This window comes from Pteronotus mesoamericanus, unplaced genomic scaffold, assembly GCF_021234165.1.
Source record: "Pteronotus mesoamericanus isolate MK-2021 breed Mesoamerican mustached bat unplaced genomic scaffold, CSHL_Meso_final contig_56, whole genome shotgun sequence".
NCBI classification, from domain to species: domain Eukaryota; kingdom Metazoa; phylum Chordata; class Mammalia; order Chiroptera; family Mormoopidae; genus Pteronotus; species Pteronotus mesoamericanus.
In genome coordinates, this window is record NW_026555201.1 from 68,956 (window position 1) to 81,659 (window position 12,704).

The 12,704-nt window shown below is 48.5% G+C and overlaps 1 protein-coding gene across 1 annotated transcript; it reads left to right on the plus strand.

The window, feature by feature from the left end:
- Window positions 1–1,004: 1,004 nt before the first annotated feature.
- Window positions 1,005–5,785, plus strand: LOC129075762 (sulfite oxidase, mitochondrial-like). Its single transcript, XM_054579870.1, is given in 5 exon segments — window positions 1,005–1,061; window positions 2,588–2,684; window positions 2,935–3,109; window positions 3,317–3,352; window positions 3,354–5,785. Coding segments are annotated over 4 exon segments (1,635 nt in total). The 5' UTR covers window positions 1,005–1,061; window positions 2,588–2,634; the 3' UTR covers window positions 4,728–5,785.
- Window positions 5,786–12,704: the final 6,919 nt, after the last annotated feature.

The window sequence follows — 12,704 nt, forward strand, 5'->3', positions numbered from 1 at the left end:
AGGTTCACAGCTGGCCTATGACAAATTTTTAGTCCTGCACCAAATGGTAAAAGGGTAAAGCAAATGACTTGTGTTAGTGTCCTTTGCTCTGAGATTATGAACGATTATCATCTTCCTAATTTGGAGTGTTCTGTGTCGTTGCTCTTGTTAAACAATGATTTTTAAAAATTGATTTAACCACTCAGCCATGGCTGGTGTGGTTCAGTGGCTTGAGCGCCAGCTTGCAAACCGAAAGGTTGCTGGTTCGATTCCTAGGCAGAGCGCATGGCTGGGTTGCAGGCCGAGTCCCCAATTGGGGGCCTGCAAGAGGCAACCACTTGATGTTTCTCACATATAGATGTTTTTCTTCCTCTCTTACTCCTTCCCTCCCCCTCTAAAAAATAAAATATTTAAAAATTGGCTTAAAATAAAAGATGGCTATTCAATGTTGTTGGTTCCATGATTTGGGGAGAAATTCGACTAGTCCAAGGAATCTCAAAGTCTTTGAACCACTATTTAGGCTTCGTTTCTGCTCTCACTCTTGTATGCAAGAGAATCACTTGACCTTGTTCTCTCTAAAGTAAAAGACACACAGCTGTTGTAGCTGCAACATAGATGTTTGTCAAAAACAGCGTAAAGGCAAGCCTCACCGCCCAGAGAAGGCTGGCTGGATCCTCAGGCCTCTTCCAGTGAACGCACCTGAAGCCTCAGCAGTAGGGGCGGGGCAGGGTCATCTCAAAGTCTCCCACAGTTAAGCCCAGTCTTTAGAGTCATCGTCACTTTCCACTGCCCGGGTTTCAACATCGGTGAGGGTGCCTGCCATTTCTTGTCCGACCAGGAGGTTAAAAAAAAAACCCACAAAAAACCTACTCTAGCTTCAAGCCCTGGAGGCGCCCCGCCTGCGGCGGCCTCCAGGAGGCGGGCACAGCAGCTAGGAGGCGTTTCGCGGCCCACCAATGGCTGGGGGCGAGCAGAGGAATGCAAACGATCCTTTAATCCCGACCTAACGTCACAGCGCTGGCCCCGCCCCTTTGCCAGCAGTCTCTGGGCGGCGGACCGGTCCATCTTGGGCACGTCAAACGGTAAGGGGTTTGGGGCTGGGAGAGGGATAAGGAGGGGAAGGGCTGGTGACCCAGGTGACAGCGGGGTCCTTGGCACCCAGGGAGTTTTCAAACCCCGAGGACAACAAAAAGCAGTATCCGCCTCCACTCCCGCTGTTCAGGTGCCTCTTCTGGGGCGCGGGGTGTTGCTACAAGAAACTTGTGCCAGCTCTGGGTAGTGGCATGGGACCTGGTGCTTGTGCCCTGGTGCTGGACATATCCTCCTACCTAAAGTGCCCCTGAGGAGTGGCATCTGTTATGCAGCAGAAGGCTACCTCTTCCAAAACCTGGGACATTGAACTGAGTTCACCTGCAGGTTAGCCCTACCTGCACCGCTGGTTCATGTCTGGTTCAAGTGGGCTACTGGGATTGAGGGACTGTGGGAGGGGGCGGGAGAGGCCCATAGCCCAGGAGTAAAATACAGATTCTGCTCCTACTCCTACTCCTTTCTCCCTCGCAGTTTCTCTGCCTGCCCCCTTCTCTAGCATCTCATCGGCAATTCGGACTTTTCCTACCCCCACCCACTTGGGCCTCTTGGGGTAAATGATCTGCTCTGTGCTGTGAGGAAGAAACTGCAGGGCAGAGAGCAGGAAAATTACTTTGTTCCTTCTGCCCTGCCAGCCTGGCCTTTAACTCCTCAATTTGCTGAGCTCCTTGGATGACATAGACAAGGTAGAAGTGGGGTTGGGGATCCAGGGTTTTTTTTTAGTGTGGGTGGAGAGAGGAGGAGACTGAAAGGCTTTCAAAGATAAAGTTATTACTTGTTGACTGGTCACAGTGCTGTGCCATGTAAATCTCATTTCATAGATGAGGAAGCAAGTTCAGAGAGGCTTCATTATGTTGCCCAGAGAATAGGGATGATTAATGGCAGGGCCAGTTTCACAAACCCAAAAGCAGTTTGTTTGTTTTTAAGATTTTATTTATTTTTAGAGAGAGAGGAAGGGAGGGAGAGAGAGAGGGAGAGAAACGTGAATGTGTGGTTGCCTTTCACATACCCCCTACTGGGGACCTGACCTGCAACCTAGGGATGTACCCTGACTGGGAATCGAACCTGTGACCCTTTGGTTGGCCGGCACTCTATCCATTGAGCCACACCATCCAGGTCACACACCCAAAGCAGTTTGACTCCAGAACCTAAACTCCTTCACCCCATTAGTCTGCCATCACCTTTTTCACCTTTTTTGTCTGTGTTTAAACATCAGTTTGCCCTTCAGTTGTCTTCTGATTTCAGAAATAAATTCTGTCATTTTAGACCCAAGAGTAGAGTAGAGAAAGGGAGATAGGTGATTCTAGAAGACTTCTATTTCTCCCCTCACTCTCCCCACCCCATTCTCTTTCATTTTGTCAGTACAGTCTATCTCTGAAGTGTTCCAGTTTTTCTCTAAGGGCTCATTTGGACCCCCATTCCTAACCTTTGTCCTCATTACCACAGAAAATCTCCATTTGACCTCTTCTGTGTCTTCCCCTGGCCTCTGCCTTCACACTGCCTTAATATCATCCCCTCCCAGGAATTCCTATCTTGATCCCAGAATCTTCCTCCTACTGGTCTGCCACAATGCTGCTGCTGCACAGAGCTGTGGTCCTGGGCCTCAGACAGGCCTGCAGGTAGGCCACCCCCTCCTAATCTCCTAGCCCATATCTCCCACTCCCAGTATCTTTATAATATCTTATCTGCTTGATAAGGTAGTTGAGATGTTGGCCAGGAAAGAAAGAACAGGCTAGATCCCACTTGTCCCACCCATCCGTGAAGAAACTTAAGTTCCAGCTGAATGAACCAATGGCCACCCAGGGAGAGGTAAACCCAGGCCTTCACTGCTGAGACAAGCGCTACTAAAAAGAACTCTTTCTCTTCCAGACTCAAGTGTACCCACTCAAGGCTCTGCATTCAGGCCTGCTCTACAAATGATTCATTTCAGCCCCAGTGCCCCAGCCTTGCCTTCTCTAGAGATAACTCCAGCAGCAGATGGAGAGTCATGGGAACCCTGCTAGGCCTCGGGGCAGTGTTGGCCTATCATGACCACCGATGCAGGGTAAGTGGGAAAGGAAGAGACTTCACTGTCAGAACAAAGGTATCCTAGTGAGCTCCCCAGGCAAACCAGGCTTCATGCACAGTAGAGATGAAATATGCTACCTCCATTTCCCAGTGGCCATGACTTTGGACACTGTCTCAGGGTAAACTGCAGTGATTTCTTCTTAATATTCTGTTCCCTTTTGCCTCACCCCTTCCCTGCCTGCAGGCTGCTCAGGAGTCACCTCGCATATACACGCGGGAGGGAAGTAAAATCCCACAGCAGCCCTGAGACTAGGATCTGGGTGACTCTGGGATCTGAGGTTTTTGATGTCACAGAATTTGTGGACCTACACCCAGGGGGGCCATCAAAGTTGATGCTGGCAGCCGGGGGTCCTCTAGAGCCCTTCTGGTCCCTCTACGCTGTTCACAACCAGCCCCACATACGTGAGATACTAGCTCAGTACAAGATCGGGGAGCTGAGCCCTGAAGACAAGGTGCCCTCCACCTTGAAGACCTCCGACCCTTACGCTGATGATCCTATACGTCACCCAGCTCTGAAGGTAAACAGCCAGCGTCCCTTTAATGCAGAGCCTCCCCCTGAGCTGCTAACAGAAAACTACATCACACCCAACCCTATCTTCTTCACCCGAAACCATCTGCCTGTACCTAACCTGGACCCAGACACCTATCGCCTGCATATTGTAGGACCACCTGGGGGTCAGTCACTGTCCCTGTCCCTGGAGGACTTGTATCAGTTCCCCAAGCACGAGATCACGGCCACTCTACAGTGTGCTGGCAACCGGCGCTCTGAGATGAATCAGATAAAACAAGTAAGAGGTCTGGAATGGAGTACAGGGGCCATTAGCACTGCACGCTGGGCTGGGGCACGACTATGCGATGTGTTAGCCAAGGCTGGTCACCAACTCTGCGATACTGAGGCCCATGTCTGCTTTGAGGGACTAGACTCAGACCCCACAGGAACTGCCTATGGAGCATCCATCCCTCTGGCTCGGGCCATGGACCCTGAAGCTGAGGTTCTGTTGGCATATGAGATGAATGGGCAGCCTCTGCCTCGTGACCACGGCTTTCCTGTGCGGGTTGTGGTTCCTGGTGTGGTGGGTGCCCGCCATGTCAAATGGCTGGGCAAAGTGAGTGTAGGACCAGAAGAAAGTTACAGCCACTGGCAGCGGCGAGATTACAAAGGCTTCTCTCCATCTGTGGACTGGGACTCTGTAGATTTTGACTCAGCTCCATCTATTCAGGAACTTCCTGTCCAGTCAGCCATCACAGAACCCAAGGATGGGGAGATCGTGGCGTCAGGAGATGTGACTGTCAAAGGCTATGCATGGAGTGGTGGTGGAAGGGCTGTGATCAGGGTGGATGTGTCCCTGGATGGGGGCCTAACCTGGCAGGTGGCTGAGCTGGATGGGGAGAAACAGTGCCCCCAAAAGGCCTGGGCCTGGCGGCTATGGCAGCTTCAAGCCACTGTGCCACCCGGGAAAAAGGAATTGAACATTGTATGTAAGGCTGTAGATGACAGCTACAATGTGCAGCCAGACACCGTGGCCCCAATCTGGAACCTGCGAGGTGTGCTCAGTAACGCCTGGCACCGTGTCCATGTCCATGTCGCCCCATAAGAAAGTGAAATGGAACCATCTAGTCCCCAGAACCACCTTCTCAGCGCCTTTCCACACCCTTTAGCCTCATTTCCACAGGAAAACCTTTCCCATCTCTCCACTCCTTGGATCAGAAACTTGTACTATGCCTTCCTAAGCCACACGTACGTACACAGTGCACATTTCCACCCAGGCAAAACCCTCCTTTGATACTGTCATATATTTCTGGCCACTGAACCTTAGCCAGGAGGTGAGAGCTGTTGGGAGAAAGTGGGCTAGAAGTGGGAAAAGTATTTCTGGATACAAGCACTATTTTTCTCTTCCTACTCCACCTCCTCTTCTAATGTTTATCACCACTGAGGCCTTATTTTGCTTTTCTTCTTGGATTCTTCAGAGAATGTAGATTTATGTAGGAAAAGTAAGTATGTGACTTTTCTACTGCCTCTCTGGGTTGCCAGGGGTATGAGTAGTGCAATTCTCTTCCTTTATAGTTACATTTTTATAAATATATCAATAAAGCATCTGTTTAAAACTACAACACTGAAAAAAAAAGATAATTTTGGGGAACTCAAGACAGGAGTGAGCATGCAGCAGGAGGGAGGTGCACTGGTACTGGGATGTGCAGTGAGAGATAATCCCAAACAAAAGCTGGAGGAAATGGAGAAAGGAAACAGGTGCAGGGGTCAAGAAGTGGGGCTTCCTTCTCTGAAGTTTGTCAACATCTGTTATGTAGGTGACTGACGTCAAGAGATCCCCCCAGAGCAAAAAAGTATCTGCCACTTTAAACCCCTCCCCCTCACAAGTCCTACGCACTTGACAGGAAAGGCAAAGAATGGTTAAGAGGTTAAAGTTAATATTGTCTTGAGGTTCAAGGGCAAAATATGGCCTTAGGGGCAGATGTGCCAGGACACGTGAGGTGCCCAGAGGGTGCCCAGTTTGCAAATTAGATGCAAATGAAGGGGCAGTCAAGAGTTATCCTCTGCCTGAGACCGCGCCTTTCGGACTTGAATCTTTCGGCGCTCAGCTACTCTCCCCTAGCTCCTCCTTTCCCCAGCAATTTCCCTGGCTTGGGGCGCTCGATATTCGGCCAAGCCGCCTGTCGCCTTGTAGTGGGACCGGAAGTTGTTCGGGGGAGGGGAGAAGACTGTGATGGGGGGGGCTTATGGGGGGGCCGTCCCTCTTCAGGTGAAGCCGCTGATGGAGATGGAGCCGCCACCGCCGCTGAGCGCCTGGGTCCCGGCTCCGGCCCGGTTGCCACCGCCTCAGTGACCCCTCACTTCCCCCGCACTGGACGGCCCGGGCCAGAGTGGGGGACCCCCGCCGCCCCGCCTCCCTCTCCCCCAATACCGTCCCTTCTCTCTCTCATCCCCACCCCCCCAGCCTGCGCGCGCGCGGAGCTGCCTCAGGTGAGTGAGAGGCGGGGCTTGGGCGAAGCGCGGGGGGCGGGGCCTAGGCCGACGGGGGGCGGGGCCTGAGGGGCTTGGGCTTGAAGCGAGGGGAGTCTTGGACGCCGGGCTCTCGGCGAGAGGGTTGGCGGGTGGGTTACGGCCTTAGGGGAGGAGGCTGGACCTGCAGAGTTTGGCGCGAGGCCCCAGGGTTGAGGGAGAGGTACCTTGGACCTAGGAAGACGAGTTAACACGGAGGACGTGTAAAGGCTGGCGTTCGGGAGGTTCTTTGGTAGGGTACGGCTGGGGTAGAACAGAGAACCACAGCGGGGAAAGGAGAAGCCGAGAGGGTACCTGGGAGGAAAAGCCAGGGACCCTAGGGTTTCGTCGAGAAGGTTGGAGGGAAAGACAGGCCTAGGTGGGAAAGATCTTTACAATGAGCAAAGTGGGAGAAACGTGGTAGAGAAGAAACTTTAGGTGGAGTAAGAAGTGCTGTCTGGGGTACTGTGTAGGGTGAGAAGTCTAGGGAATCTGAGAAACAAGGCTATGAAGGAAGAGATTCACTGCATTATGAACCCACAGAAAGAAATGGAAGAGAAAAATCCCGGGGGCAGATCTTGGCGGTCGAAGTAGAGAGGAGCAACAGACTTAAGAAGCAGGTCTAAACTAAAACAGCCCTCCAAGCACCTCCTCACACGGCCCCATTCTTTTTTTCTTCCCCCTTGTCTGCTAGAGTTGTAAACTCACTTTTTAAATGTTTGTTTGTTTGTTTTATTGTCACTGGTCCTGTCTGGGAATAATGGAATGTTTAATGCTACACGGACCTCTAGATATGAGATGTTTAGGAAATAAGGTACACTACCCCCCCCCCCCCCCCGCCCCCCGTCCACGGTCAAGAATTTACTAGCTCGGCTTCCCGGAAGATTTGCTGCATTACCAACCAATATGTCAGGCAAGCTTTGCATACCTTCTTTTACCTCAGTCCCTTCTCTCATAAGAAAACTCTACTGTTGTGGCTCTTATTGACTCCCATTTTACTGTTTGATAGCTCCAGCTATGCCCTAGTCTCCCCAGCTTGAGCCCTCAAAGCATCAGTGGTAAGCTTGATGTTCCTGACTCATGTCAGCTCTAGGTTTTACATGATTGTGGCCAAGCTGAAGACAGTTGAGGCCTGGCTATCTCACATTACTGCTCCTTGTTCACATAGCCTGGGTAAAGTTCATATGTTTATGTCCTTAGGAAATATTATAAACAGGTGTCCGACTACCTAGAATATTTCCAATTAGTATCATTCAGATCCTGAGGACAAGACCAGATAAAAGGCCAAATCATACAATCTGAAAGTGTAGCATCTTATTTGGTAGAGGTACGTTAAATGCCTGGCCCGGAATCCCTCATCCCCTCATGGGTCTGCTAGTAGGTCAGTGAACCTTGCTTTGTGATATATGGGGAACTTCAGCCTTCCCAACTAGGAGCCTAAAACCAGAGAATCCAGACAGCTCCCTGGGTCATGAGAACAGTCAGAAGAGTGGCTCCTGAGATAAAAATAGTCTTAAAAGAAGAAAATAGCGCTGGCTGGTGTGGCTCAGTGGATTGAGCACTGGCCTGCGAAGCAAAGGGTCACTGGTTCGATTCCCAGTCAGGGCACATGCCTGGGTTGCGGGCCAGGTCCCCAGTAGGGGGCACACAAGAGGCAACCACATGTTGGTGTTTCTCTCCCTCTCTTTCTCCTCCCTTCCTCTCTGTGTAAAAATAAATAAATAAAATCTTTTTTTAAAAAAAAAGAAAAAGAAGAAGAAAATAGCTTTATCTTTGGAAAGCAGGAGAGGTTTCACTGGAGCTTCTCTAGTAGGCCCCAGCGTGGTGGGGGCTGCCTTCACTTTAGCAGTTTCAGAATTGTATCTTGTCCTAGTCAATAGATGCTGATGTCTCAAGCACAAAACAATGTCTTTCTTGCCCACCAAGTGCATTTAGTTCAATTGTGGCTTCTGGGCAACCCCCTTCCTCCCTGTAGGTTAAAGGTAGAGCTTGTTTCAGGACTTGACTCAGAAATAAGTCCTGACTTTTTTTCCAGTGAAAATACAACTTTCTTCTTTATTTCCTCTTAGTTTAAATCTTCAGCCCATACTTCCCAGCGTGGGAGGAACATCCCACCATTTACCCCCCTCCAACATCCACAAAGGAATTATTTTCTCTCAAACTTGCCATCTCTCTTCCTTGAACACACACACAGAATAGCCAAGGAAAAATAAAGATAAAATATTTGTTGGGCAGCTGTTTCTAGCCTCATTTTATTTTGTGGGAACAAATTAGAGTGTGGGACCCTGTGGGTGTAGACAATGCCACAGGCAGAGGGGTTCCCTTTCTTCGTTGGTCTCTTGACCCTGCTGGAGAAGCCTCTGAATTCAGGCTGTTTGATTTGCATCCTCTTAGAAGAGTTGCGGACTCCGTGTTTGAAACAGTGAGGCAAGTTCAAGGTTTATCGGATGAAAGCATCTAAGAAAGAATAGTGCTGATATGAATGGCCTGATTCCCTCTTCCCCCAGGATAGCATCAACCGTATAGACTGCTGGAATACACATGCTCGCATGATCCTTGAGTCAAGAAGCCCTGTTTCTATCTTAAAGATATTTAGTGAGTGTCTAGGTTGGCTTTTTCCTCAGGCATATAATCTCTGAAAAAATAAACATGGGAAGGAGATAATTATTTCTTGTCTGATCCATGTGTTTCTAGTTCAAGGATTTCAGTCACTAAGATGTAGACCCCAAAACTACTCATTTTATCACCCAAGAAATTGAGCAAGCAGGGTGGCCCCCAACCTTCCAGCTATGTTAGGATTTAACTTTGTGCCGTAGTGGAAACACCCCCAGACTGGTAACCTGGGTTCTATTTGTCCTATTTCTATCACTATCCATATGGGTGATTCTGGGCTTAGTTTCTTCTTCAGTTAAAAAAAACAAATTGGAGCCCTGGCTGGTGTGGCTTAGTGGATTGAGCGCCCAGCCTGCTAACAAAAAGGTCATCAGTTCCATTCCTGGTCAGGACACATGCCTGGGTTGTTGGCCAGGTCCCCAGTTGGGGGCATGCAAGAGGCAACCAATCAATGTGTCTCTCAGACATTGATGCTTCTGTCCCTCTCTTTCTCCCTTCCTTCCCATCTCTCTAAAATGAACAGATAAAATCTTTAAAAAAAAATTGGAGATACCTCTCAACACCATTCTGCTCCGAGATTCCGCAGGTCCTAGATATCTCTGCTCCAAGGCTCTCTACTTGAAGAGAGCTTACTGGATTAATTGTCTGAGCAAGATTCTTTGTTAGCAGAGGAGCCTGAAAATGTCTTTCTGACCCAAACACCAGTGAGCTCTTTTGATCAGCATACATTAGGGACTCCTGTCCAGGACTACCACCAAAGGCAATTGTTCCTATCTCTTCCACCTTTTTGCCACCCTACCCCAGTCAGAAGAGTTCATTGAGACTTCTGTGTAATTTCAAACTTCACTTGATAGAGCTAACCCGGTTTTGGACATCTTAGGCTCCAAGGCTGATAATTATAAAACAAATTGAACTCTCCTGCACTACTTTTCCCTACCCTGCTCAAACATACAGCTGAACAGCAATGACTGTGTGGGGCCTCTCTATAAACACAGGGATTATATACTCAAGAATATAGCCCCCAAAACCCAGAGTGTATCATCTCATGTGCATCATACCTGGTGATTTAAACTGTTTAGTTTGGCTCTTTTCTTCATTCCATAAATTCTGAAATGAGACATGGGAGGGGTAGGATTGTTTCTCCTCCCACCCATAAACCTTAACATTCTCTCTCTTCCACAGTCTAGACTATCCAGACTTCCACAGACTGTCTAGAACAGTCTTCCACAGTTCTTCCACAGGGGAGAACAGGGAAGCACAAAGAAAAAGAGAAAAGATGCATTCATCTGAGATTTAAAAGGAGACAATGAGCCCTGGCTGGTGTGGCTCAGTGGACTGAGAGCCAACCTGTGAACTGAAAGGTCACCAGTTCGATTCCCAGTCAGGGCATATGCCTGGGTTGCAGGCCAGGTCCCCAGCTGGGTGTCTCTTGCACATCAATGTTTCTCTTCCTCTCTTTCTCCTTCCCTTCCCCTCTCTCTGAAAAATAATAAATAAATAAATAAATAAATAAATAAATTTTAAAAAATACAAAGGAGACAATGAGGTGATATTTTCCCACTGCCCAGGTGTTGTGTTTCCAGCTCTTAACTCCTTCTTATTTTAGAGCCTGGCCATTCCTAGGACGATTTGGGAATTCATCCCCTCTGCACTGTTCCCCAAGCACTTGGATAATGAAGCTGAGCTGTCTTTGTCTGTGTTATATGTAGGCAGAAGGTCACAATCTACAGCCTGGTGAAAAAATGAGGCAAATATTTCTGCTGTAAAGACAGACACATGAGCTGAGAAAAGGTTGGTTGGTTTCTTTCAGAGGGCACTAGATTGTCCCTAAACATGATTTCAGACCTGCAAATTGCTTGATGTCCAAGTCTGTTTCCTGGAAAAGAATGTGCAGTCAGGTTGTAAGCAGTGCCTAATTCCACCTATTCCCCCTCCCCAATTATGCAAAGCCCTGGTAGAGAGCAGAGCCAGCGATGTGATTCCAACATGGTTTTGCTCAGTTTATTCAGTATAGGAAGGAATAGGCAGGAGAGGGTGATGTTGTGGGTTTGGCGTACTTGTAGTACACAAACTGCTCACTCCCAAGCAGGTGGGAACTTCTGTCTTGTCAGTAATTGCTGGGCTTCACCTCAGATCCCAGGTCCAATGGAAGACCAGAGAAATAATTTCTACCTCTCCCTGCTGTAGTTCAGGAATAATCATAAAATGATGGCATGGATTCTTGCTACTCTCCATCTCCACCCTCTTTCCCATCAATACACACCTCACTACCTTTCTACCCAGTAGGCCACATAGAGTGGTTTAAATTTCAATTTTGGAGTGTCACTGGATCAAACAGGATTCCTTGGAGGATTTGAAGAGCTTTAATTCCTTGTGATGCCCTTCTTATTTCAGGCTTTCAGAGCTACTTTCTGACATTTTTGTCCCCAACAGAGCTATGAGAATGTTTTTGTGGAGATGGGGAGATGGGAATGGTAGCCGGTGTCTGACCTGACCTTGGAAGCCAGACTTTGATTGGTCCATACCTTCTGCTTGTCAGGAAGTGTGATGGGAAATCTGGCTGGAAGGGATGCCTACTCCTGTTCATATGTGACATTGTGTTAATGGGCAAAAGCCAAGGCCATGGATATTCTTGTTACAGTGCCAAGAGGATCCAAAGAACAGGGAAGAAAATCTCTGTCTCCAGAGATTACAGTGACCAACTTTTCCTCTCTCCTCACAGAAATACTTTTCAATTGGGAGACTAGCTGTTTCTAGTTGTTTTGTGTTCACCTTGCTGAACTGAATTTACAGTACATGGTGTGCCTACTTCTATCACTGAATAACGTCTATGTTGTTATAAAGCAAGTTTCCTTCCAAGATCTTTGAGCCAAACCTGTCTTGTGTAACGAACTTCTCTCTCCTTATACCTCCTCCCCCGTGGTATGTCTCCAGTTGGCACTGCCTAATTTGACCCAGTTCCTCTAAGTAGACACTAAGATCTGCCTGCCTGGCCAGGCAGGGGAGGAGGTGCTTTGAGGGACAAGGAATGGGAAGATTGGGAGGGATGTGACACCTCGGGATTGCTCAAATAGTGAAGTTCATCTACTGATTTGCTGCTGGATCTCAAAATATCAAGACTGAGAACAGCAGAATCTCAATCCCCTCCGATTTCCAGGGTTACCAACTTGGCATTTAGAGGAGCTAAAAACTTATTTTGTGCAAGATGTGTCATGAAGTACCTGTTAAGAGCAATTAAGAAGCAGAAGAGCTCACTTCACTACTAGGAACAAAGTCCAACTCAGAGAACAACTCTTGCAGACCCCTCTAGAAATTGTCTGGGGGCCATTTGGGCAGGTGTCCAAGAATGAGATGTACTTCCTGAGCCAGTGCTAGCTGAATGCTATGCTTCAACTACTCTGCCCACCTAGTGCCTGTCTAGCTTCTAGTTTACACACACACACACAATTGCATTAGCATATTTCTCTTGGTAGAGTCTGTTCAATTTGTTCTTCCTTTTTACGTAACAGACCCCACTCCCACAGGGACCACACCAAAGGAAAAGATGCCTTAATTTGATGTTAGAACCAGGGAAAAGCAAGAGATCCGTGAAGGCCTTGAGTACCCCGGCTTTTGAAAGGAAGCAAGATTGTTTAATGAAAAGAGCACCTCTTGGAAAGGCAGGAGACTTGTGTACTTTTTCTTGTTACAGTCTCACCATGAGCCCTGAGACAAATCACTTACCTGCACTGAGCCTCAGTTTCCTCCAAGGAGAAACTTGGGAAAATCCTGCTCATTCTTGCTTCTCCTGCATGTGGAGGGTGGGGGTGGGAGGTGGCGATGTGAGAGAGGTCATCTGGAGCTTTGCAGTAGTTTTGAACAATCCCAAAGGGCAATTATGGAGCTAATGATTTGGAAATGAAAGGGGCCCCAGAGGTACTAGGCTGCCCGCACTCTCTTTAGATCTCTGACCACTGCAAGT